The sequence below is a fragment of the Carettochelys insculpta genome, chromosome 10, assembly GCF_033958435.1.
Source record: "Carettochelys insculpta isolate YL-2023 chromosome 10, ASM3395843v1, whole genome shotgun sequence".
Lineage (NCBI taxonomy): Eukaryota > Metazoa > Chordata > Testudines > Carettochelyidae > Carettochelys > Carettochelys insculpta.
The window spans coordinates 53,065,270-53,087,243 of record NC_134146.1 but is presented as its reverse complement, the minus strand read 5'-3'; the positions used below and the strand labels follow the sequence as shown (position 1 = coordinate 53,087,243).

General features: G+C 45.9%; 1 protein-coding gene across 2 annotated transcripts in view; it reads left to right on the top strand.

Moving 5' to 3' along the window:
• Positions 1-21,974, top strand: part of ACAP2 (ArfGAP with coiled-coil, ankyrin repeat and PH domains 2) — a 157,403-nt gene that overhangs the window by 81,084 nt on the left and 54,345 nt on the right. For both annotated transcript variants that reach the window (XM_075003958.1, XM_075003957.1), the window contains one exon: positions 15,135-15,247. In XM_075003958.1, coding sequence (XP_074860059.1) covers positions 15,135-15,247 — 113 coding nt within the window. The remainder of the gene's footprint in view (positions 1-15,134; positions 15,248-21,974) is intronic.

Here is a 21,974-nt window from a genome sequence, read left to right as displayed (position 1 = left end):
TCAAGGATTGGTTCTAGGGCTGGTATTCAACATCTTTATTAATGACCTGTATGAGGGGATGGATTGCACCCTGAGCAAATTTGCAGATGACACTAAGCTAGGGGGAGAGGTAGCTATGTTGGTGGTAGGGATAGGGTCCTGAGCGACCTAGACAAATTGGAGTATTGGGCCAAAAGAAATCTGATGAAGTTCAACAAGGACAAATGCAGGGTTCTGCAGTTGGGATGGAAGAATCCCAAGCATTTTGGCAGGCATTTTACTGGCTAAATGGCAGTGCAGTAGAAAAGGACCTAAGCATTACACTGGGTGAGAGGCTGGATATGAGTCAACAGTGTGCCCTTGTAGTCAAGAAGACTAACAGGATATTGGGGTGCATTAGGAGAAGCATTTCCAGCAGATCTAGAGAAGTTGTTATTCCCCTCTATTCGGCACTGGTGAGGCCACATCTGGAGTGTTGCGTCCAGTTCCGGGTCCCCCAATATAGAAAGGATGTGGATGCATTGGAGAGGGTCCAGTGGAGGGAAACAAAAATGATCAGGGGGCTGGAGCAAAAGACCTATGAGGAGAGGCTATGGGATTTTGGCTTATTTAGTTTTCAGAAGAGAAGTGTGAGTGGTGATTTGATAGCAGCCTTCAGCTTCCTGAAGGGGAGCTCTAAAGAGAATGGAGAGAGGCTGGTCTCCGTAGTGATGGGTGGCAGAACAAGGAGCAATGGTCTGAAGTTACAGAAGGAGAAGAGTAGTTTGGATATTGGGAAACACTATCTCACCAGGAGAGTGGTGAAGCACTGAGAGAGGTGATGGAATCTCCATCCCTAGAGGTTTTTAAGTCCCCACCTGACAAAGCCCTAGTTGGGATGATTTAGTTGGTATTGGTCCTGCTTTGAGAAGGGGATTGGACTTGATGAACCTTTGAGGTCTCTTCCAACCATATGATTCTATAATTCTCTTTTCATAGTACTATACACCCAGGACATGAGAATTTCTTCCATTGCACATTTGGCAATGAACATTACCAATACTGAGTTCTCCCATATGGCCTTTCCATAACACTGAGAGTCTTCTCAAAGGTCTTTATGGTTACTTCAGCCCACCTCCACAAGCCAGGGATCAAAATATTCCCATACCTGGATAATTGCCTGATAACAGCATTGTTCCTTCAGGTGATGACAAATGCCACCAACGTTGCAGTCAACTTACGACTATGGGTTTCCAGATAAATTACGCAAAGTCTCGTCTCACCCCAGCCCAACAGCTAGAATTCATGAGGGCCCATCTCGACTGTATACAAGCCAGGGCAAAACTCCCCAACCATGCTTGCACAAGTTAGCAAACCTTTGTTGTGACCCTCTCACAAAGTCCACAGATAACAGCCAGATGATGCCTCTAATTGCTGTGGCGTATGACCACCACCACATCTGTAATCAAGCACATTAGACTACACATGTGATGCTTACGGGGTGGTTCCAGAACTTATACAAATCTCAAACAGCCTTTACACAGATTACTTAACATGCCCTCCAAAGTCAAATATTCGCTGCAATAATGGCTTCAGCCAGTTGTTGGTATGGGATCCCCATTCATTTAACCAATTGCTTCAGTCGTACTTGCTATGGACGTGTTCCTCAAAGGCTAGGAAGCTGACACGTCATGCCATACAATTCCACAATATCAGAAACACCATTGCACATCAATGTACTGGAGCCTAGAGCGATGACATGAGCGTATAATAATACTTTCTACCATTACCACCCCACAAAATTGTCAAGGTCTTCACAGACAATATGGCGTGCGTGCTTTATACAGACCACCCAGTTGGGTGCAGTCCTACCTCTGGTGCACAGAAGGCATACGCCTATGGCAATGGAGCATAGCCAACTACATAGACATTCCTTCACTGTCCCTTCCAGGACAGCAGAATACTGGGGATATCCTTCTTGAAAAATCTCAGTTACTGCACCAGATGAGTAACCCTCTCATTTGGACATTCTGTGTGAAGAGGCGAATGGTTCTGCCATCTTGTCCACCTGAGCTCAGGCCTCTTCCACAGCATTTCTAGCCTATATTCTGATCGAAGACCTCTGCAGGGCTGTAATTTGGTCGTCAGTGCATACCTGTTTATCCCACTACACCATCTGCCAATAGGCTTGAGATGACTCCAGATTCAGAAGAGAGGTGTTCGTAGTATGCATGCCCAGGAAATCTGAGCCATCTAATGTTGAATGGACACAAGCAAGCACTTGAAGAAAAAATGGTTGCTGACTTTGTGGATCTGTTCTTTGAAAACATGACCCATGAGGGATGAATGAAAAAATTAGGTTTAGTTTAGAGAAGAGAAGACTGAGAGGGGATATAAGTTTTTAAATACCTAAAAGGCTATAATGAGGAGGGAGGAAGAATATTCTCCTAAACATCTCAGGATAGGACAAGAAGCAAGAAACTTAAGTTTCAGCAAGAGAGGTTTAGTTTGGACATTAAGAAAAACTTCCTGTCCTTTGAGTGTAGTTAAACACTGAAATAAATTGCCTAGGAAGGTTGTAGATTCTCCATCATTGAAGATATTGAAGAGCACATTAGATAAACATCTGTCAGGCCTGGTCTAGATCAGTGTTTATTCCACAGAACACTGGTGTTCTGTGAACAAGTCGCAGGTGTGCCGCAAGCATTTGGAAAAATACACTGATGTATTTTCTGTTGTTAAAACCAGAAACAATGTTCTTCATCGAGTGTCCCCGTGGGTGCTCCACAATAGGTGTCGGGCTCGCCCAGCGCCGCAGATCGGAATTCTTCCAGCAGTTTCTCCTGGATCGCGCATGCGCCGGCGCGCGCCACTCCCTTGCGCGTCCCCGGCCACGTGCGCGATCTGGTCCCCGCCAGTTCCTTCTCAACCGCCATCGGCTGCAGACGGAATCCCCTCAGGCTACGTCCGGAGTCAGATTAGACAGTGTTTCTACGTGTAAATTGTTGTTTCTTTTTTTTTGAAAAAGTGAGAGAGGAGCGGAGAAGAAGAGTGGACGTGAAGGCCAGTAGGCCGCCTGCTGCCCTGCATGCCGGGGTCCGCGATTCAGGTAAACAGGCACGGATAAGGTGCTGAGTACCCTATTAACAGTAAAAGACTCACCGAGATGGCTTCTTCAGGCTTTAAAAAGTGTGAGTCCTGCTGTGAAGCTATGCCGGCCTCCGATGGGCATAGTGAATGCACATGTTACCCAGAAGTGTTCCCACTGTGCTAAGCTCACAGCCAGGGCAAGAAAAGACAGAGAAATGCATCTTAAAATGCTCTTGTTTAATAAGGCCCTCCAGCCAGACGCTCTGGAGAGGCAATCAGAAGGGCCCTCTGGGTTCCACAAAAGGAAGGCAGCTTCTCTGACCGCCTCGGTGCAAAAACGGAGGAAGCTCTCCCCAGCTCGATCCCTGCCAGCGGTCTCAGCGAGCGGGACGGGCGGAGCACACAGCCCCCAGCCGCATATTTAGGCAAGCGGCACCGTGGCAGCACACGTGGCAGAGGCTGAGCCTCCGATTACAAAACAGCTGGCATGCGCAGCGCCTAGAGCAGAGGCCAGGCCAGCGCAGGAACCGGGGGCACTGCCACAGGCGGCACCGACCCTCGCGGCACCAACGGTGCAGAGCCAGCAGGCATGGAGCCCGCAGGCACCAGAGGGTGTTATCCGCGCGGCACCACAGCTGAGCGGGCAGAGCGCGGCGCCGACAGCGGGGCCGAGATCCCCGGCGCGGCAGGGGGCAGTGCCAGCCCCGTAGGGGAGGGGAAAGGCAAGAGCAAAAACCCGGCACCGCAGCCCTTCTCTGAACAGGGCTGCGCTGCGGCTAACAACAAGCTCTCCCCCTGTGCTACACACACCGCCCAGAAGGCCTGGGTCTCCACTGGCCTATCCAGAACCACCTCCTCTGTTCCTCCAACCAATGTCACCATGGCTGGGGCCACCTTCGCCCTTTCTGGGATTGGATCCGCTGGAGTACTATCACAAACCAGTGTCACCACTATCTGTGTCATCGCGGAGGTCTCGCTCTCCCAGACATCGGGGGTACACACCCCAAGAGTGGTCCAGGTCTCCGTCTCCGGACCCGTGCCCATGCTGCCATGGTCGTTTCTATCATGCTGGACACAGACACCCCAGGCCTACGCCCAGGGGTAGGTCCCCCCCCGGCCAGCCAATGTCCCCGTGGGCGCTCCCGGCCGGGGATGGAAACTCAGTTATCTCAAGGGGAGTTAATTTTAGAACCCCGAGACTTTCCTTCGCAATCCTCCAGCGAGCAGGTACACCATTGACCGCAGGAACCTGAGAGTTCGAGGGAGGTTTACCCTAGTGGTTCCTCCTCATCCTCCCCAGATGAAGCCATGGCCCCCGGGGATGTCGCTCCCCCGGATGACCTTAAACAGTTTCAGGAGCTGTTTAAAAGGGTGGCTTTCACGCAAGGCATTCAAACGGCAGAAGTGCAGGAGAAACATCACAAACTTCTGAAAAATTTGAGACCCCCAGCTTCATCCAAAATTGCTATCCCGCTGGACGAAGCCATTATGGAGTCAGCCACTACCATATGGCAGACTCCGGCCTCTGTTCCACCTATGAATAAAGGAGCGGACAAGAAGTACTTCGTCCCGGCAAAGGGCATGGAGTTCCTCTTCAGTCACCCACAGCCGAACTCACTGGTGGTCAAATCGTCCCAGCAGAGGTCAAAGACTTCTCAGTACAAATCGGGGGGATCGGACAAAGATGCCAAGAAGCTAGAGCTGTTTGGCAGGAAGGTATATTCCTCTTCAACCCTGCTATTGAGAGTGGCAAATTATGCGGCACACCTAGCAAACCATAACTTCGATAATTACTCCGGGCTTACTTCTCACATGGATTCACTTCCGGAGGATAAGAAGCCGGTGTTAAAGGCAATTGTGCAAGAGGGCTACGCCGCTTCGAGGACGGGAGTCCAGATCGCCCTGGATGTGGCAGATACGGCGGCACGCTCAACGGCTACAGCAGTGGTCGTGCGTAGAGAATCCTGGCTCCAGACATCGGGCATCCCGAGGGATCTACAGGCAAAGATCGTGGATCTTCCCTTCGACACGCAAAAGTTGTTTGCAGACTCAACTGACTCGGTCCTCCACTCCAGTAAGGACTCGAGAGCTACACTTAGAACCCTGGGTATTTATACCCCTCCATATAGGAAGAAAAAATAGTACCCTCAGCAAAGACGCTACCCGTACCAACCACAGCGTGCGCAGTATCAGCGGGGCTATGACCAAGGGCGACATCAACAGTAGCAACAGTACAGAACTCCCAGGCGACGTTCCCAACAAAGCCGTACACCCTCGGGACAGGCCCAAAGGCAACAAGTTTGACAGGCATGTCAAGGGCTGCACTATCACCACCATCGCGCAATACCACTCTCATCTCATGTTCCATCATCACCTCAGACCGTTTCACTCCCAATGGCAAAAGATCACTGCAGACAAATGGGTGCTGGAGATCATAGCCACGGGTTACGCGATCCCTTTCCAGTCGCTCCCACCGACGAAGTCTCCCTCCAGGCCCCACCTCCGGGACGCTGCCCATGAGGCGTGGCTCAAACAGGAGGTGGACCACCTTATGTTCATAGGGGTGGTGGAAAGAGTGCCAGAACAACTCCAGGGGAAAGGGTTTTATTCATGCTACTTCCTCACAGAGAAGAAAACAGGAGGCTGGAGGCCCATCTTAGATCTTCGGGGCCTCAACCGCCACTTGCGCAAGCAACGGTCTCGGATGATTACCGTAGCCTCCATACTTACGGCACTGGACGATGGAGATTGGTTTGCAGCCCTCGACTTACAAGATGCTTACTTTCATATAACGATCCACCCGGCGCACAGGCGCTTCCTCCGCTTCATGGTCGGCAAGGAACACTTCCAGTACAGGGTTCTTCCGTTCGGCCTCTCCTCGGCCCCCAGAGTCTTTACCAAAACCTTGGCAGTGGTATCAGCCTACCTGCACAGACGGGGGGTATTCATATTTCCATACCTGGACGACTGCCTACGGAAAGGAACCTCGAAGACAGAGGTCCTACGCATGTTACACGTCACAGCGGACACGTTTTCTTCGCTGGGTCTAGTCATCAACCTTGCGAAGTCAAAGACCGACCCCACACAGGACATAGAGTTCATAGGGGCACGTATAAACTCTATCACGGCAAGGGTGTATCTGCCCGTCGCCCGCTTTCGCACCATCAGTACGCTGGTGCAAGTCATTACATACAGCCCCATGGTGCTGGTTTTGACGTGCTTACAGCTGCTGGGCCATATGGCGGCAGCAACATTTGTGGTACAGAATGCCAGATTGCACATGCGAAGCCTACAGCATTGGCTGCTGAGTGTCTACAAACCGGCATCCCACACCGTTCACAGGGTGGTGTCGCCCACGACAGAGGTGCGCAGATCCCTGGCATGGTGGGTAAAACCCAAGAACTTGCTAGCAGGGGTGCCCTTTCACCAACCACAAATTTCTATTTTTCTTACTACCGACGCCTCCTACATAGGATGGGGAGCGCACATCAGCGACAAGGTGACGCAAGGGCTATGGTCCCCTGCGGAACAGTCACTGCACATAAACATACTAGAGCTCAGAGCAGTGTTCAACGCCTGCAAGCATTTCCGAGACCACATATGTGGCAAAGTAGTTGGGATCAATACGGACAATACCTCCACTATGTTTTACGTAAATCGACAAGGAGGAGCCCGATCCCGTGCCCTATGTGCGGAAGCAGTCCGACTGTGGAACTGGTGCATTGCCAACAAATTACGTTAAAAGCCTCGTACTTGCCGGGTGCTCACAACGTGAAAGCAGATCAGCTGAGCAGGCGCTTCGCACTCACACATGAATAGCAGATCCGCGCCGATCTGCTACGACCGATCTTTCATACATGGGGGTTTCCCCAGATCGATCTGTTTGCCAGACAGCACAACAAGAAGTGTCCCCAGTACTGCTCCAGGGCAGGAGTGGGGCGGTGGTCCCTGGGGGATGCATTCATGATTCTATGGAAGGGCCCCCTACTTTACGCGTTCCCCCCCACAGCGCTTATCCACAAGGTCTTGCAGAAAGCCAGAAGGGAGAGAGCTCGCATGATACTAGTAGTCCCAACGTGGGATCGGCAGCAATGGTTTCCCTTGCTTCTGCGCATGTCGGACCGCCCACCGCTCCCCCTACCGGTGGCGCTGGACCTACTCACGCAAGCCCAGGGGTCCATAGTGCACCTGAACCCTCAGAGCCTGCGCCTACAAGCATGGCTAATCCATGGCTCAGCTCCTTAGAAAGTACATGCACGGAGGGAGTACAACAAGTCCTGGAAAGTAGCCGAAGGACCTCCACCCGGAAGACTTATAGGCAGAAATGGACTCAATTCACAGCCTGGTGTTCCGCCAAACAGTTAGCTCCTCTTGCCATTCCTATACCAGTAATACTTGAATACTTATTGGACCTCAAGAGGGACGGACTTTCATTATCCTCGCTAAAAGTCCACCTCGCCGCTATGTCAGCCTTTCGGCATACAGAGGAGGGGCCCACGGTATTTGCCCATCCTATTGTTACCAGGTTCTTGAAGGGGTTAGTAAACCTGTACCCCCCTCGGAAACCACTTCCGCCATCGTGGAACCTGGACCTGGTGCTCAGCACGCTCATGGGTCCACCTTTTGAACCATTAGCCACGGTTCCCTTACGTCTCCTTACGATAAAAACAACCTTCCTCCTTGCAATTACATCAGCTCGCAGGGTGAGTGAGCTCGCAGCAGTTATGGCAACGCTGCCCTGTACAGTGTTCTCAAAGGAGGCGGTAACCTTACGGCTGCACCCAGCCTTTGTTCCAAAAGTTTCATCAGAATTCCATCTTAACGAGCCAATAGTTTTACTCTCGTTTTACCCGAAGCCTCACAGCTCCAGCAAGGAGGTAGGCCTGCATCTCCTGGATGTGAGAAGGGCGTTGGCCTTCTACATAGACAGAACTAAGTCCTTCCGGAAAATGGACAGGCTTCTAGTCTCTCTCGCTCCCAGGTCAAAAGGAGAAGGTCTCTCTTCACAGAGAATCTGGAAGCACATTGTATCCTGTATAAAAATGTTCTACGAACTTCGAAAGACTCCTTTGTTGGCCCCACCCAGGGCTCACGCCACCAGGGCGGTGGTGGCGTCAACAGCCTTCTTTAAGGGCATTACATTGAAGGACATCTGTAGAGCGGCGACCTGGTCATCCTGTGACACCTTCGCCAAGCATTATGCCCTACATCGGGTATTCCAAGAGGATACCCGCCTCTCGACAGCAGTCCTTTTGGAAGCAAGCTGCACATAAACCGATTACCCACCTCCTTTCTTGGGTTACTGCTGGGTAGTCACCTATTGTGGAGCACCCACGGGGACACTCGATGAAGAAAGAGAAGTTACTCATTGTAGTAACGATGGTTCTTCGAGATGTGTTCCCGTGGGTGTTCCACCACCCGCCCATCCTCCCCGCTTCGGATCTCTGTCTGGTGTTTTTCAGGAGCATCCGAGGCGGTTGGTCAAGGAACTGGCGGGGACCGGATCGCGTACGTGGCCGGGGACGCGCAAGGGAGCGGCGCGCGCCGGCGCATGCGTGATCCAGGAGAAACTGCTGGAAGAATTCTGATCTGTGGCGCCGGGCGAGCCCGACACCTATTGTGGAGCACCCACGGGGACAGATCTCGAAGAACCATCGTTACTACGGTGAGTAACTTCTCTTTAGTTTTTCATTGAAATGATACCTGATTAAATTACTTCATTTTGATTTTGCTGTATATGTTGCTTCTTGGTTTTGTGTTTATTTTTGTTTGACTTTTCTTAAATTAAAAAATTCAAACGTGGTCCACATTTAAAAAAAAATTGTTTGGTGTTCCAAGGTCTCGAAGAGTTTAAGAAACACTGATTTAGGTGGTGGTTGGTCCTGCTGTGAGGGCTGGGGACTGGACTCTGTATCCTCTCCAGGTCCCTTTCATTTCTAATATTCTGATTCCATGATACGTGCTGCTCATCTCCATTCTGTGACCTACCTACCTGCTACCCCATCAGACTTTTCTGGTAGGAAGTAAATGAAAGGGTATGGGCCAGTGGCACCCCTTAAACTCATGCATAAGTGCGAGGCTCCAGCAAGTGTGAGAGCCTCCCTGAAGGATGCCACTGCAGGGAGACATTTCCAGCAGCGTTGCGCACAGAGCGTATGCAACTAACATAGAACAGATGAGAGCAACCCATTTCAAAGAGCTGTAATAGGTCCTCCCTCCTCCCCCAGCTCAATCCTCCTCACAGCTGTGGTTGAGCACCCCACAGCTACCCTCCCCTTGCTTAACCCACCCCTGCCCTCAGCCTCAACCCACTGCTAGGCTTAACCTTCCCCACCTGCCGCTCCCCCAAAACTCAGGTCTTACATTTCAAAAGGAGCTCCACATGCTTGTGCTGCTTCCCCTGCTGTGCCGCTCCCCCCATGTATGGTGCAGGAGCAGCTCTCTGACCTGCATGCTGGAAGAGCAGGAGTCAGTTTAACTAATTTAATGGTCTGGCTGGCCATTAAGCCACTTAAATAGAGTCCTGCTCTTTTCTCGGCAGGCAGGGACCTGGAGGCTGAGCTTTTAAAAATGACGCCTTTTAAAAATGGCACCAGGAAAAAAGGTAGCAGAACGCAGTTTCACTGCATTCCGCCGGAAAAAAAAGCCCTGTCGGGTGGCATAAAATAACACCAGGTATATTCTAGGGCCCATTTTGCTATATGTTTACAGATTAAAGTACTTATTTTCCTATCTCCTGATCTGAAGAAATGTGTCTGCCCCAGGAAAGCTCATCCATCATCTAATCAATTATTTTGTTAGACTTAAAAGTGCTACATGACCACTGGTTTGTTTCGTTAGAATATAGACTAACATGGCAACTTCTCTGTTACCCTTTGCCAAAAGGGGGGATAGGAAGCCTTCAGTGAATAATATTGTCAGCCTAATGTGAGACTGCCAGAGGTCTTGTTTTCTTACAAGTGTGATGCAGCCCTCTGTTACAGTAACAACTTGTTGAATTATTTAGTAACTTTGAAATCACTCAGATAATCCCGTTCTGTCAAGGCCATAATGACTTGATTTTGTAACATAGCTTGTGTCATGCTGTGAACATCGGCAATAGTGTGGTAAAATGTGTGTGTTCTGTATATAAACTGTTATTTATTGTAGTCAAACACTATTCCTTCTTGTAAAAAGTAACTTTCTAGAATAATGCTCAGGAGGGAGTTGGAGTGAAGGGAGATAGATGAGAAAAGTTAAAGAAGTCTAATCCAGCCAAGATAAGAGGCCTGATGCTGCCATATCTATAAATTAGGAATGGATTCCTTTGCTCCTTTTGCTGGAGAACATGCGTTCTGGTCATTTGTTGCAGAAGGAGGGCGAGCATCTTAACTGTGAGAGGCAGCACTACTGGTAGAAAAATAAGAGTTCACAATGTTTTAGGGCCAGTAAGTAAGCCAGCCTTGTGTTGCCTCTGCTTTTTCTATTCTCTCAAATGCTTTTGGTTTCTGCTAAAATATCTCAAGTTTATGAAATTCCCTGTGTGCTTTAAACATGTGTTGCCCCCCCCAGTTGTTTCAAAATCACAGATATCTTTCTGTGATGCTGGTATTGCGATGGGAATAAAAGATCCTCTTTCGAAAGCTGTGTTTGTACAATCGATATCTTAAAAATTGGGTATGCAGAATCTGTACTCCTTTCCTCTCCACATCTCTGCTTTTATCTCACACTCTGTTCATTGTCGTCCCATCTTCCACCCTATTTTATTGGATTTTTTTTCCTCTCTGCCCTTGTTTTCATAGTTTCACTTAAAACACAGGCCCAGTGTTTGCCTTCAGAGTCAGGCCAAGTGAGTTTCTATAGACTTGAATGAAGATCATATAACAAGTCACTAATTTTAGATATTGTAGGAGGGCTCTAGAACTGCAGTTCTGGAAGAATAGGATTATTTTAAATAGTTGCAGGAAAATTATGGTGAAAGTGGAGAAAAATGCATGTACAGAAGGCTACAAAATAAATCCAGCATGTCTAAAATACCAGTGACATTTGAAAAGAATTTCTGAGAAAATAAGGTCATTTATGTTACACAGTCAAGTTTGGTGAGATGTACAGTGATGTTGCATAAAGGCTAACTTTTATCTTGCCCCTACAGTATGCCCCATTCTGTCTCTTCCCTGAAGGCCTGCCTTGCTGCACCCTTTTCCTGTGCTTATTCTGCATTCACTCTACCTTTTCTTGCTCTGCTCCAGAGCCTCCCTTGAGGCTCCCACTGCTCATTTTACTCTGAACCCTCAAACTGCCTTCCCCAGCTGCCAATTGGCTGAGGCTGGTGGGTGCTGAGCGCTTGTTATTTTTCCACTGGGTAATTGAGCCCTGGCGTGCCTATGGAGTCAGCAACTGTGCTGTGACCTGCTAAATTGTAAAGTAGCCTTGCAGTAACATTATTAAAGGAATCCCTGTCTTTCAGGTAAGAAAAAGTAGAAGAGCATACTATACATGTCAGTTGAGAGTCTGGGTTCACTGCTACATGTCCTCCCTCAATTAATGGCAAATTACAAGAAATGAATGAACACCAAAATGAAAAAAAAACCAAACAGTTTGAATTGGAAAGAAATATAATGTTGGAGCACTTCAATTTTGTCTATGCAGATTAGCTTAAACATAGTTTCTGTTTAATGAAACTTAATTTTTAAAGTAACAGAGAGGAAGGTATGCTAGTCTATACACTATCAAAACAAAAAGCAGTCAAGTAGCACTTTAAAGACTAGCAAAATAGTTTATTAGGTGAGCTTTCGTGGGACAGACCCACTTCTTCAGACTATAGCCAGACCAGAACAGACTCAATATTTAAGGCACAGAGAACCAAAAACAGTAAGCAAGGAGGACAAATCAGAAAAAGATAATCAAGGTGAACGAATCAGAGAGTGCAGAGGTTGGGGGGGGAGGTCAAGAATTAGATTAAGCCAAGTATGCAGACGAGCCCCTATAGCGACTCAAAGTTCCCGTCCCAGTTTAAACCACGTGTTAATGTGCTGAATTTGAATATAAAAGCCAGCTTGGTTGCTTCTCTTTGAAGAACGGTGGGAAAAGTTCTTTTTCAGTAACACACAGACCTTTAGGTCATTAATTCAATTAATTATATTAATTAGGGGGCTCGTCTGCATACTTGGCTTAATCTAATTCTTGACCTCCCCCCCCACCTCTGCACTCTCTGATTTGTTTACCTTGATTATCTTTTTCTGATTTGTCCTCCTTGCTTACTGTTTTTGGTTCTCTGTGCCTTAAATATTGAGTCTGTTCTGGTCTGTCTATAGTCTGAAGAAGTGGGTCTGTCCCACGAAAGCTCACCTAATAAACTATTTTGCTAGTCTTTAAAGTGCTACTTGACTGCTTTTTGTTTTAATTTGTAAAGAAATTAAGCCTTGAATAAATATGCTTATGCTAAAGGAATATAAAATTGAGTCATGTGAAATGACTAGGTTTATTTCCTGTAATTAGAATTCTCTGGAAAGAACTGGAAGTACTTTTTTCCCTTCTGATTATTTTTGTGATTCATTAACCCTTTTTCCATATGCCAGGATAAAAATGTTACAATAATGACTACTTTGCCCCTCTTATTTATATTATGAAATGAAATACAAAGATGCAAAAGATCATACTCCTTTTGTCCGCTTCTTCTTCAACAACTGTTTTGTTGCCATTATAGGCAAATTGCCTCCCCACCAAAATGTCACCAGTGTAGAAGAGTTGGAGGCCTTTAATTGTATTTGGCTTTCTCTTCCAGTTTGAGCTTTGACTCATATGCAAATTGATGTGCTGTACAGTACAAACATTAAAAATAGTCAGCTGTGAGCTGCATGTAATCAGGAAAGGATGAAACTACTGATTCTCAAGTTTTAATGTAGTAAGGTTGCAAGTGAGTTGAATTAAGATTAGCCATATTGTCTGTGCTTAAGAGAAGATCATGGGTTCAGTCAAGTTGAATTGAAGCAGGAGCTGCATGTTTGCAACAGACTACAAGGAAAGCTTTAACAAATAGATAGTGTTTCTTTTAACAAGACTATTGCAGTATCAGAAACAACTTTGTAAATCTAGTGGAGAATGTGTTTGCATGACACTTGCTTGGATGGAGTCTAGGGATATATCCTTTTTCTTCGTATCAGAAATCATTAGAGACAGTAAGATGCAAGTCTTTAGCAGGTTTCATTATGTTTGGGAGTTGGTAAGTTTAAGAAATTAAAACATTAAGTATCTATTGTAAGAAAAAATTACCTATGGTTTTAGCAATTTTCAAAAGGGCACAGTGTGGAAAAAGAAGGCCTAAAACTACTTTGTAGAACATACATATTTTTAAAAAGGTCTATAATGTACATATTCTTATATTATACTACAATAGTACTGTATTTATACTGAGCATGCATTTTAATTTGAAATCTTTAGAATTTTTAGCATCTTCTCAATTGAAGACCAGATATCAAAGTATTAAGGCTTCTGAAGTGTTGAGGAGTAAAGAAGAGTATGTGTGTCTGAATTAGGGATTTTAAGAGCATTGGATTATAAACTGCCGTGTTTTTGTGTCATAATATATAAGCCCATACAATAACTGGTTACTGCTAAAATTTGAACAGTTTTTTTACTTTTATACTGAGTGCCTGCTGTCAGATCCTGAGGTCTTTAAACTTTAGTCCATTCCACAGTTTTCAACAATTATTAGCCAGGATTAATGTATATTATATACTTATCTATTAAAATAAATTGAGGAATGGCTGACAATATCCTGTGTTTAAGCTCTTCGGTCATTTTATTGAACAATCCTGGGTCCAGGTACACGCAGTCTTTATTGCCTGCATCCATTAATAAAAGGCCTGTGGTAGCAATTGTAGGCATCCCTTTACCATGCTTGGCTGATCATCTGCTACGTTATGACATTTTTTTTTCTAATCAGAGTGCAGAACAATGTTCCCTTTTGGGGTCTTTTTAGAGTTCTGGTAATATGGTATGATGTTTATCAGTGGGACCAAATTATGTAGTTTTTGCTGCCTTCTGTTTTCTTCTTACCCTAGGTCAGGTCTCTACACAGTTTGTTTTCATTCAGCTACGTAAGTTAAGGATGTGTGGTGTTTTTTTTGTTTTTTTTTTAAAACCAGGTTAGCAAAACCTCTAGTGTAGACAGATATATATGAGTACAAAAATGCCTTATTCAAGTATCTGATGAAGTGGGTCTTTGCCCACAAAAGCTTATGCTCCAAAATATGTTAGTCTATAAGGTGCCACAGGACTTCTTGTTGTTCAGGTATAGGGTATTTCTCCACATTTCAGTGAATAAGCTGTGCTCCAACAAGCATCTTTATAACTGTTACTGTCTCCATACTAGGAGGTTGTAATGCTGTAGCTACACTCATATCTGACATAATTAAAAGAAATACAAAAAGTGCTGGTAAATGAGCCTTATGGAGTAAAGCTTAACTCTGAGCATTAAATGGAGATCCCTCTAACTGTAAAATAACTGGTAAAAAAGTGTATGATCTGACCACATTGCTCTCTGGGAAAAGTGTCTGCAAGTTTGTCATGTTTCCCTGTCCTCAGCAATGAACTGCTCCTCAAATGTGACCCAAGGCTCTTTGAACTTAACACTTGTCTACACAGCCCTGCCCTACTTTCTCATGAACTAAATGTTCCAGTGGAAAAGGCCTTAGTTTATTTTACTTACAAAATGAATTAAGATGATGCTGAATTATGTTTGCTTTAATTCTCATTAAGCGTGGCCACCCAGTGGTTTCATACTGCAACTTTGAAAATGAATTCAGGTGAACTTTCTTGAGTTGATGGCCCATGTAGCTAAGCTCTAAATGCATTTTGTGTCTTTTGGGCCATGGTTTAAGTTTCCATGTATATATACAGTGTCATACTGTGTGCATGTAAATCCGTGGCAGACGTCAGCCCAGTAGACGTGTTGAAGATCTAGAAGTTTTTAAGGGAGATCTGAATGTAGTGTGTGGACCTGATACTCGCAGAATAAGCAATTGCAAACACAATGCCATTGCCATATATCTGCACAGTGAATATTCTGAACTGCATTTGAAATTTAAACTCTTTTTAAATACCAGGATTTCGCCAGTGATGATACTAAGCTAGAATACAATGTGGATGCAGCCAATGGCATTTTTATGGAAGGATATCTATTTAAGCGAGCCAGCAATGCCTTCAAAACTTGGAACAGGTAAGAGACTTGAGCACCTCTCCTCTTTTTGTGGGTTGTAACCATACTGCTTATTGGGCTAAATTCTGGGCTGATTTGTAATCCTGGAAAACCCATTAATTCCACAGAGTTATTTGAGATGTAAATTGGTGCACCTTTTGGCCTTTTATATTTACTACAATGACTATATGGAATTCAAGGAAATTCTTGTTTTCATCCTGGCTTGTTTGTAAGCACAGACCCTGATCTTTGCTCTTCCTCAGAGCTCCAGTTGAAATCCATAGATGCTGCAGGTCAGGTGCTGGCTTCTAATTTTCCCTTGTGGTGCTCAACCTCTGCTCTGCCTCAGGCACTGCCCCACCTGCCCCCTTTCCTCAGGCCCATGCCCCTGCCCTCCTTTTTCCTACCTCCACGCTGCTCTTGCTCCACCTCTCCCTGGCCCCTCTCCTGAGTGCACCCCATCCATACGCCTTCCTCTTCCTCCAAACACCACCACCGTGCTGCTGAATAGTTGTTCTGCCATGTGCAGGAGGTCCTGGGATGGAGGGTGCAGGGAGGTGATTGGCAGGATCTTCTGGCAGGTAGAAGTGTGTGTTGGAGTGGGAAAGGGAGGGGAGCTTGGTTGCCAGTGGGTGCTAAGCACCTGCTGGTTTTTCATTGTGAGTGCTCCAGCCATGGAGCATCCACTGAGTTGGCACCTATGATAGGTGCTGGAATGGGCCCATGGGCAGTGACCTCACACAAACTTTGCCTTGCTCTTTGCGTGAACACTGTAAAGTAACTTGTGATTGTGTACACAAAGTCGTTATAAGTATAAACCCTGGGGAATAAAAGTCTATAAAGACCATGATTAAATGAAAATATACAGGTAAGGATGGGATGCAATGAGTGATTCTAATGTCCAAGTCTGCATGGGGTCAGTCGAAAGCTAAGGCAAATCAATGAAGGATTTGAAGTCAGTGCACACAAATGAGTGTTTTATCCTGCCTTGCCCATGCTCTCACTAAGAAGTAAAGTGGATTTAGTTTGCTGAACTTAATCTTTCTCTGATTAAAGTGTAAATTAAATCTTGTTCTTAATATTTTGCACTGTTTACAAACTCTTCGCAGCTGTTGGTGCTCCTCAGTTGTGATTTCAAAAGAGTGCAGTTTTAGAAGGAAAGGATAAAACCTCCAGAATGCACATTAATCTACAGACTACAGCTCTGCAGTTTTGAATAATGTTCCTGACCATTCAAGTGCTCCTCTGTGCTTACATGATGGAGTACTGTGTCCAGTTCTGGGCACCGCAGTTCAAAAAAGATGTGGAGAAATTAGAGAGGGTCCAGAAAAGAGCGACAATGATTATAGATCAAGAGAATGTGACCTATGAAGAAAGGCTGAAGAAACTGGGCTTGTTCAGTTTGGAAAAGAGAAGATTGAGAGGAGACATGATAGCGGTTTTCAGGTATCTAAAAGGGTGTCATAAGGAGGAGGGGGAAAACTTGTTGTTCTTGGCCTCTGAGGATAGGACAAGTGGCAATGGACTTAAACTGCAACAAGGAAGGTTTAGGTTGGATGTTAGGAAAAAGTTCCGAACTGTCAGGGTGGTCAAACAGTGGAATAAATTGCCAACGGAGGTTATGGAATCTCCATCGCTGGAGATATTTAAGAACAGATTAGATAGATGTCTCTCAGGGATAGTTTAGACAGTACTTGGTCCTGCTATTGGGACAGGGGGCTGGACTCGATGGCCTCTCGAGGTCTCTTCCAGTCCTAGTATTCTATGATTCTATGACTCAAACATTTATTGACATTGTCTGAATCTGTCCCCTTATGAAAGGGGATTTCTGTAGGGTTTTCTCCGTAAGGGGACCCAGTATTTTAGAATTTGCTCTTCCTGAGCTTCAAATAGCTTCAGATTGACTGACTGACTGCTTTAGGGTAGGTTTCCAGAGGTGATAGTATGGATGGGAGCGTAGTTCCATACTTTGATTTACTGGATGGCAATGTTAACTGGTTATTGGGTTTTTGTTGATAGTCAGAATTTTTATCAGGTTTTTTTCAGTGACATTTTTTTAACTTTTTTCTTTCGACATTTTTTTGTTTTTTCAATGGAAAAATAAAAACGAACTTATTTGGTTTCGAATAGAACACTTTTGTTTTTCCACTTCCTCCTCAGTATTGCCCTTCAAAAGCAGAAAGAAGGATAAAATGCCATCAATAAAAATCTTTTTATTCGAGTTTAAAAGGCACTTTTCTTTTGAATAGTAACAGAGAGGCACCATGTTAGTCTGTACTCCAGCAAAACAAAACAGCAGAAATGCAGCACTTTAAAGACTTGACTTAAAATGATTTATTCGGTGATGAGCTTTCATGGGACAGAACCGCTTCATCAGATCAATCTCCTTTCCAATACAGACTGACATTTATAATTACGTAGGACAAAAAAAAATTGCAATCAAAACTGACAAATCAAGTACTCGTAATTAACTCAGGCATGACACATAATCTGCCCTCATCCCCCTCCTTTGGTCTTATATACTTGATTAATCAGTTTTGATTGCAATTTTTTTGTCCTCTCTACTTATAAATGTCAGTCTGTTTTGGGAACGAGACTGATCTGAAGAAGTGGGTCTGTCCCATGAAAGCTCATCACCAAATAAATCATTTTGTTAGTCTTTAAAGTGCTACTTTTCTTTTGATTCATTTCTCTAAAAATTGTTTGTGTAAAAACCTATGAAATTTTGAATTGAAAGGCTTTTTCAGTATAAGTAACTTAGTACTATGTCAATGAGGCCTAATTGTTTGGTGGTGGTTTGTTCCGTGTGTGTGTGTGTGTGTGTGTGTGTGTGTGTGTTTTTGTTTTATAATTGTTACTGGTCATTTACATTGATGTAAAATGTAAGTGCCAGGTATCTAGAGCTCTTTCTAAAAGTGGGTTATTAATACTGTTTCAGTGTAAAGCGTTAAACAGTATTAGATCTTTGTGTGTTTTGATTGGGCCTACATTAGTGTAATTACAGTAGCTTCACTGTAGTTAATACAGTTGCTTTTTCTGTCTTGATTTCTTGGGATTAATCACATTAGCACATTTAATGCTTGTATTGAGCTGGGTTTGGCCCATTTCAGTGTTGAGAGCTTCACATTGCACTACCAGACAGCAAACTAGAGCTCAGATATCCCTGAGAGCCTCATCCTGTTAATCCTAGAAGACTGGGGAGGAGAGACTCTAGAGCTTCATGGCTGTTTTTAAGATGACCCCTGGTGCTTAAGGAGAGCATCAGTGGTCCAGAGAGGATCTGGCTTCTCTTCCTCTCTCGGAAAGGTCATTGTCATGGTTACTGCATCACAGGCCTGGGAGGGGGGAATTAGGGTATGGCATCTGGATGCTTTGGTCCTGATCCAATGGCTAGTGAAGTCAAAGGAATAAACATTCTCAAACAATGGCAACTGTGAAAATACTCCCTTTTAGAGAAAGGTGAAATAAACAGCTCTGCAGCGAGCCTGAAATTCTTGGTTTCAGTGGATGATTAAATCTTAGATTTGTTTTATAGTTTCTCACTTTCAGTCCTCCTCTAGATGTATAGTAAGCCCGACACAGCAAGTTGTTCTTCAAGTGATTTCTCATGGACATTCCACAAGAGGTGTGTGTGCTTCCCCATGTGCACCAGTGCCAAATGTTTCTTTTCTTTTCTTTTTTCTTGTAGCAGTACCTGTAGCACCTCCTAGTGGCTCCTGGATTGGCATCTCCTTGGCACAGTACAAGGGGCTCTGTGTGTTCCCCTTACCCTTCAGTTCCTTCTTGCCACTAGTCATAGTACATGGAATTGCCTTTCCTCCATCTAATTGCTGTAGCTCTTCATTCACACAGTAACTAGTTGTCCTTGCTTTCATGTGCATGGTTCCCTGGTGCCTAGATAGTTAATGACTGTTGTCCCTTGAGGGACTTTGCCCAGGCCAGGGTATCCCTGAGCTTCAAATCACATGACAGCTGCAAACAACCCATGTCAATGAGAGGTCCTCACAGGAGTTGCTTGTGCTGCCTTAATAAAGGTCATGTAAATGACAAGTGTAAGATTTGCAAGTCCTTGAAGCCAGGGACCAGAAAGCAGAGGGACATTTGACTTTGCTCCCCTCCCCCCTTATGGAGCTGGCCCAAACTCCGGCACTGGTGAGCTGATCTGATTCAATGCTGAGTACTATGACCTTGGTACGTAGCACCTCAGTAGTGCCATCTACCAACAAGCAACACTCCTCATTGGTCGCTCTTGTGAAGAAGCCCTAGAGGTCAGTGTGGACCTGTTCACAGCCCTCCCATAAAGAGCAAGATAATCTGGGGGTGAACTAAAACCTGTCTTGGGCAGATCTCAGTCCACCTTGGGCTCTCGGACCCCAGTTCTAGGAGTGGAGTAGCCCAGTGTGCTCCGTGCCAGCATTCCTGGATATTAGCAGAACCCTTATCTGGTTAAGTTGCCATCTGTGTGTAAAGCCCTTCAGGTGGTGAAAGACACAGACATTTGTTGATAGCAGCCAGCCAGGCAACCACAGTTCCCCAGTCATGGGGAAACCTGCACTTGAGCCTTTGAGGTCCCCGTCCTGGTGGCACTGGTGAAAAGCGTGCCCTGTTGTCTCATATCTAACTGTTGGGTTCGGAGTCTAGATGGAGGGATTCATGGCACAGCTCTCAGATGGAGGAGCACAGACTGAGGGGGACATGTGCCTCCCCTCAGGACCAGGGAAATCAGTACCAAAGATCCCCATGTCCCTGCTACTGTCCGCACAACTGCTCATGAAAATGGCCTGGATCCCCGTATATATGTCTCTTTCCGCTGTTCCGGATGGGCGCGCGCAGATGCTGGAATCATTCCATCTCACAGCCTGACGTGACCAGTGGCAGAGATTGCTGGCTGCCGATGATCATGGATCTGCCCGCTGTAGCTGCTCTAGGGGTGGCCATTCCAAGTGACAATCCATATCTTTGAGGCCAGATTTGGAGTCCTCGATTGTGTGGCAGCGTGACTTCAGTCTAGGGTTCACAGTCACCTACAGATCAGTTTTTCGCAGCAGGACCTGTAATGCTAGTGGTACTACAGCCAGCAAAGAGTCACCAGGTGCATGGTCAGCACTGGGATATCAGAGGGTTTGAATTGACCACTTCTTGCTCTCCACCCTGGCAAGAAGCATCAGTGCAGGTGACTCCAAGCCCCACTAAGTGAGGATGAGCAAGCCCCCCGGCACCTCCGGTGCCATTAGAGATGCTGGTTACCATGCCTTCTTTGTCCTCATTGCCAGATGAGGCCATTGTGGCACTTTCTCCAACCATCCCTCCTGAGGACCCTAAGGCTATGTCTATGCTACGAGATAAATCCAACTTTTAATAAATTGGATTTTTTTTAACCTCGTTCTCATGAATTCGAATTTGTCTCCACAGATCTTTTGGAAATTTGACCCACCGTTTCTCCATGTTGATTTTTCACATCCCCATTGCCTCATCCAAATTCGACTGCATGAGCAATACATTGTGGGTACCCATCCCACAGTGCCTTAGCCGCGCTTGCTGGTGGGTGTTTGATGCCACTATCTCAGAATGCAAAGCACTGTCCCAGAATTCAGATTACCCCGTTACCGTGCGAAAACGAACGGGAGATTGCACCATTTTTTCCATCTCAGTAGTAGAGCAAACATTGGTCCCCAAATGCATCAACTCATTGCACATACTGTTACAGCAACTTTCTGGACTGTAATGCAATTTTTCTGTCAATTGAAAAGGGCGATGGTGGTTAAGGGTGATGATGGTGGTTTGGAAGAGGAAATCTTTGAACTGCGGTCCAAGAACTCTCAAATGCTGGTGCCCTGAATCCATTCCTGACAGTGGAGTTGCGGTTTTGGACTCATGAAACCAGCATGCTCTGGTGGGACCACATCGTTTTGGAGTCCTGTGATGACCGGCAGTGGGTGCAGAACTTTCGCATGTGTAAGTCCACTTTTATGGACCTTTGTGATTTGCTGGCTCCCACCCTGAAGCGCAGCAACACAAGAATGAGGCCTGCTTCAACAGTTCAGAAGTGAGTGGCAATTGCTTTGTGGAAGTTAAGTGCCTGACTGTTACCGGTCAGTGGCAAATAGGCAGTGAGGGCCAGTGGTGATTCAGTGCCTTTGGTGCCTCCTCAAAAAGACCATGACCCTGGGAGACGTACAGGCCATAGTGGATGACTTTGCTGCCATGGGGTTTCTGAACTGCCATAGGGAAATAAATGGCACGCATGTCTCCATCGTGACCCTGGACCACCTGGCCTCTGAATATATAAACAGAAAGGGGTACTGCTCCATGGTTTTGCAGGTGTTGGTAGATCACAAAGGTCACTTCACCAACATCAACGGGGGATGGTCAGGGAAGGATCACGACGTGCATATCTTCAGAAATTCTGGGCCATACAGAAAGCTCGTGGATGGGACTTTTTTCCCAGACTGGAAAATCAAGACTGGCAACGTGGAGATGCCTATTGTAATGTTGGGTGACTCTACTTACTCTCTGCTCCCTTGCCTTATGAATCCCTACACAGGAGCCTAGGACTGCAGCAAGAAAAACTTCAATCAAAAAATCACTCTAATCTTAAAAGAATAAGTTTATTTTGGGGATAGGAGAGGTTTAAGCAGCTGGAAAAAAAGCATTGTCGAGGGTGGTGGAATAGCCCTTTGCAGTGGCCCTTGGGGCTATAGTGGGAGGCTGTCCTTGCCTGCCCTCCCTCCCTGTGTTTGGGGACTGT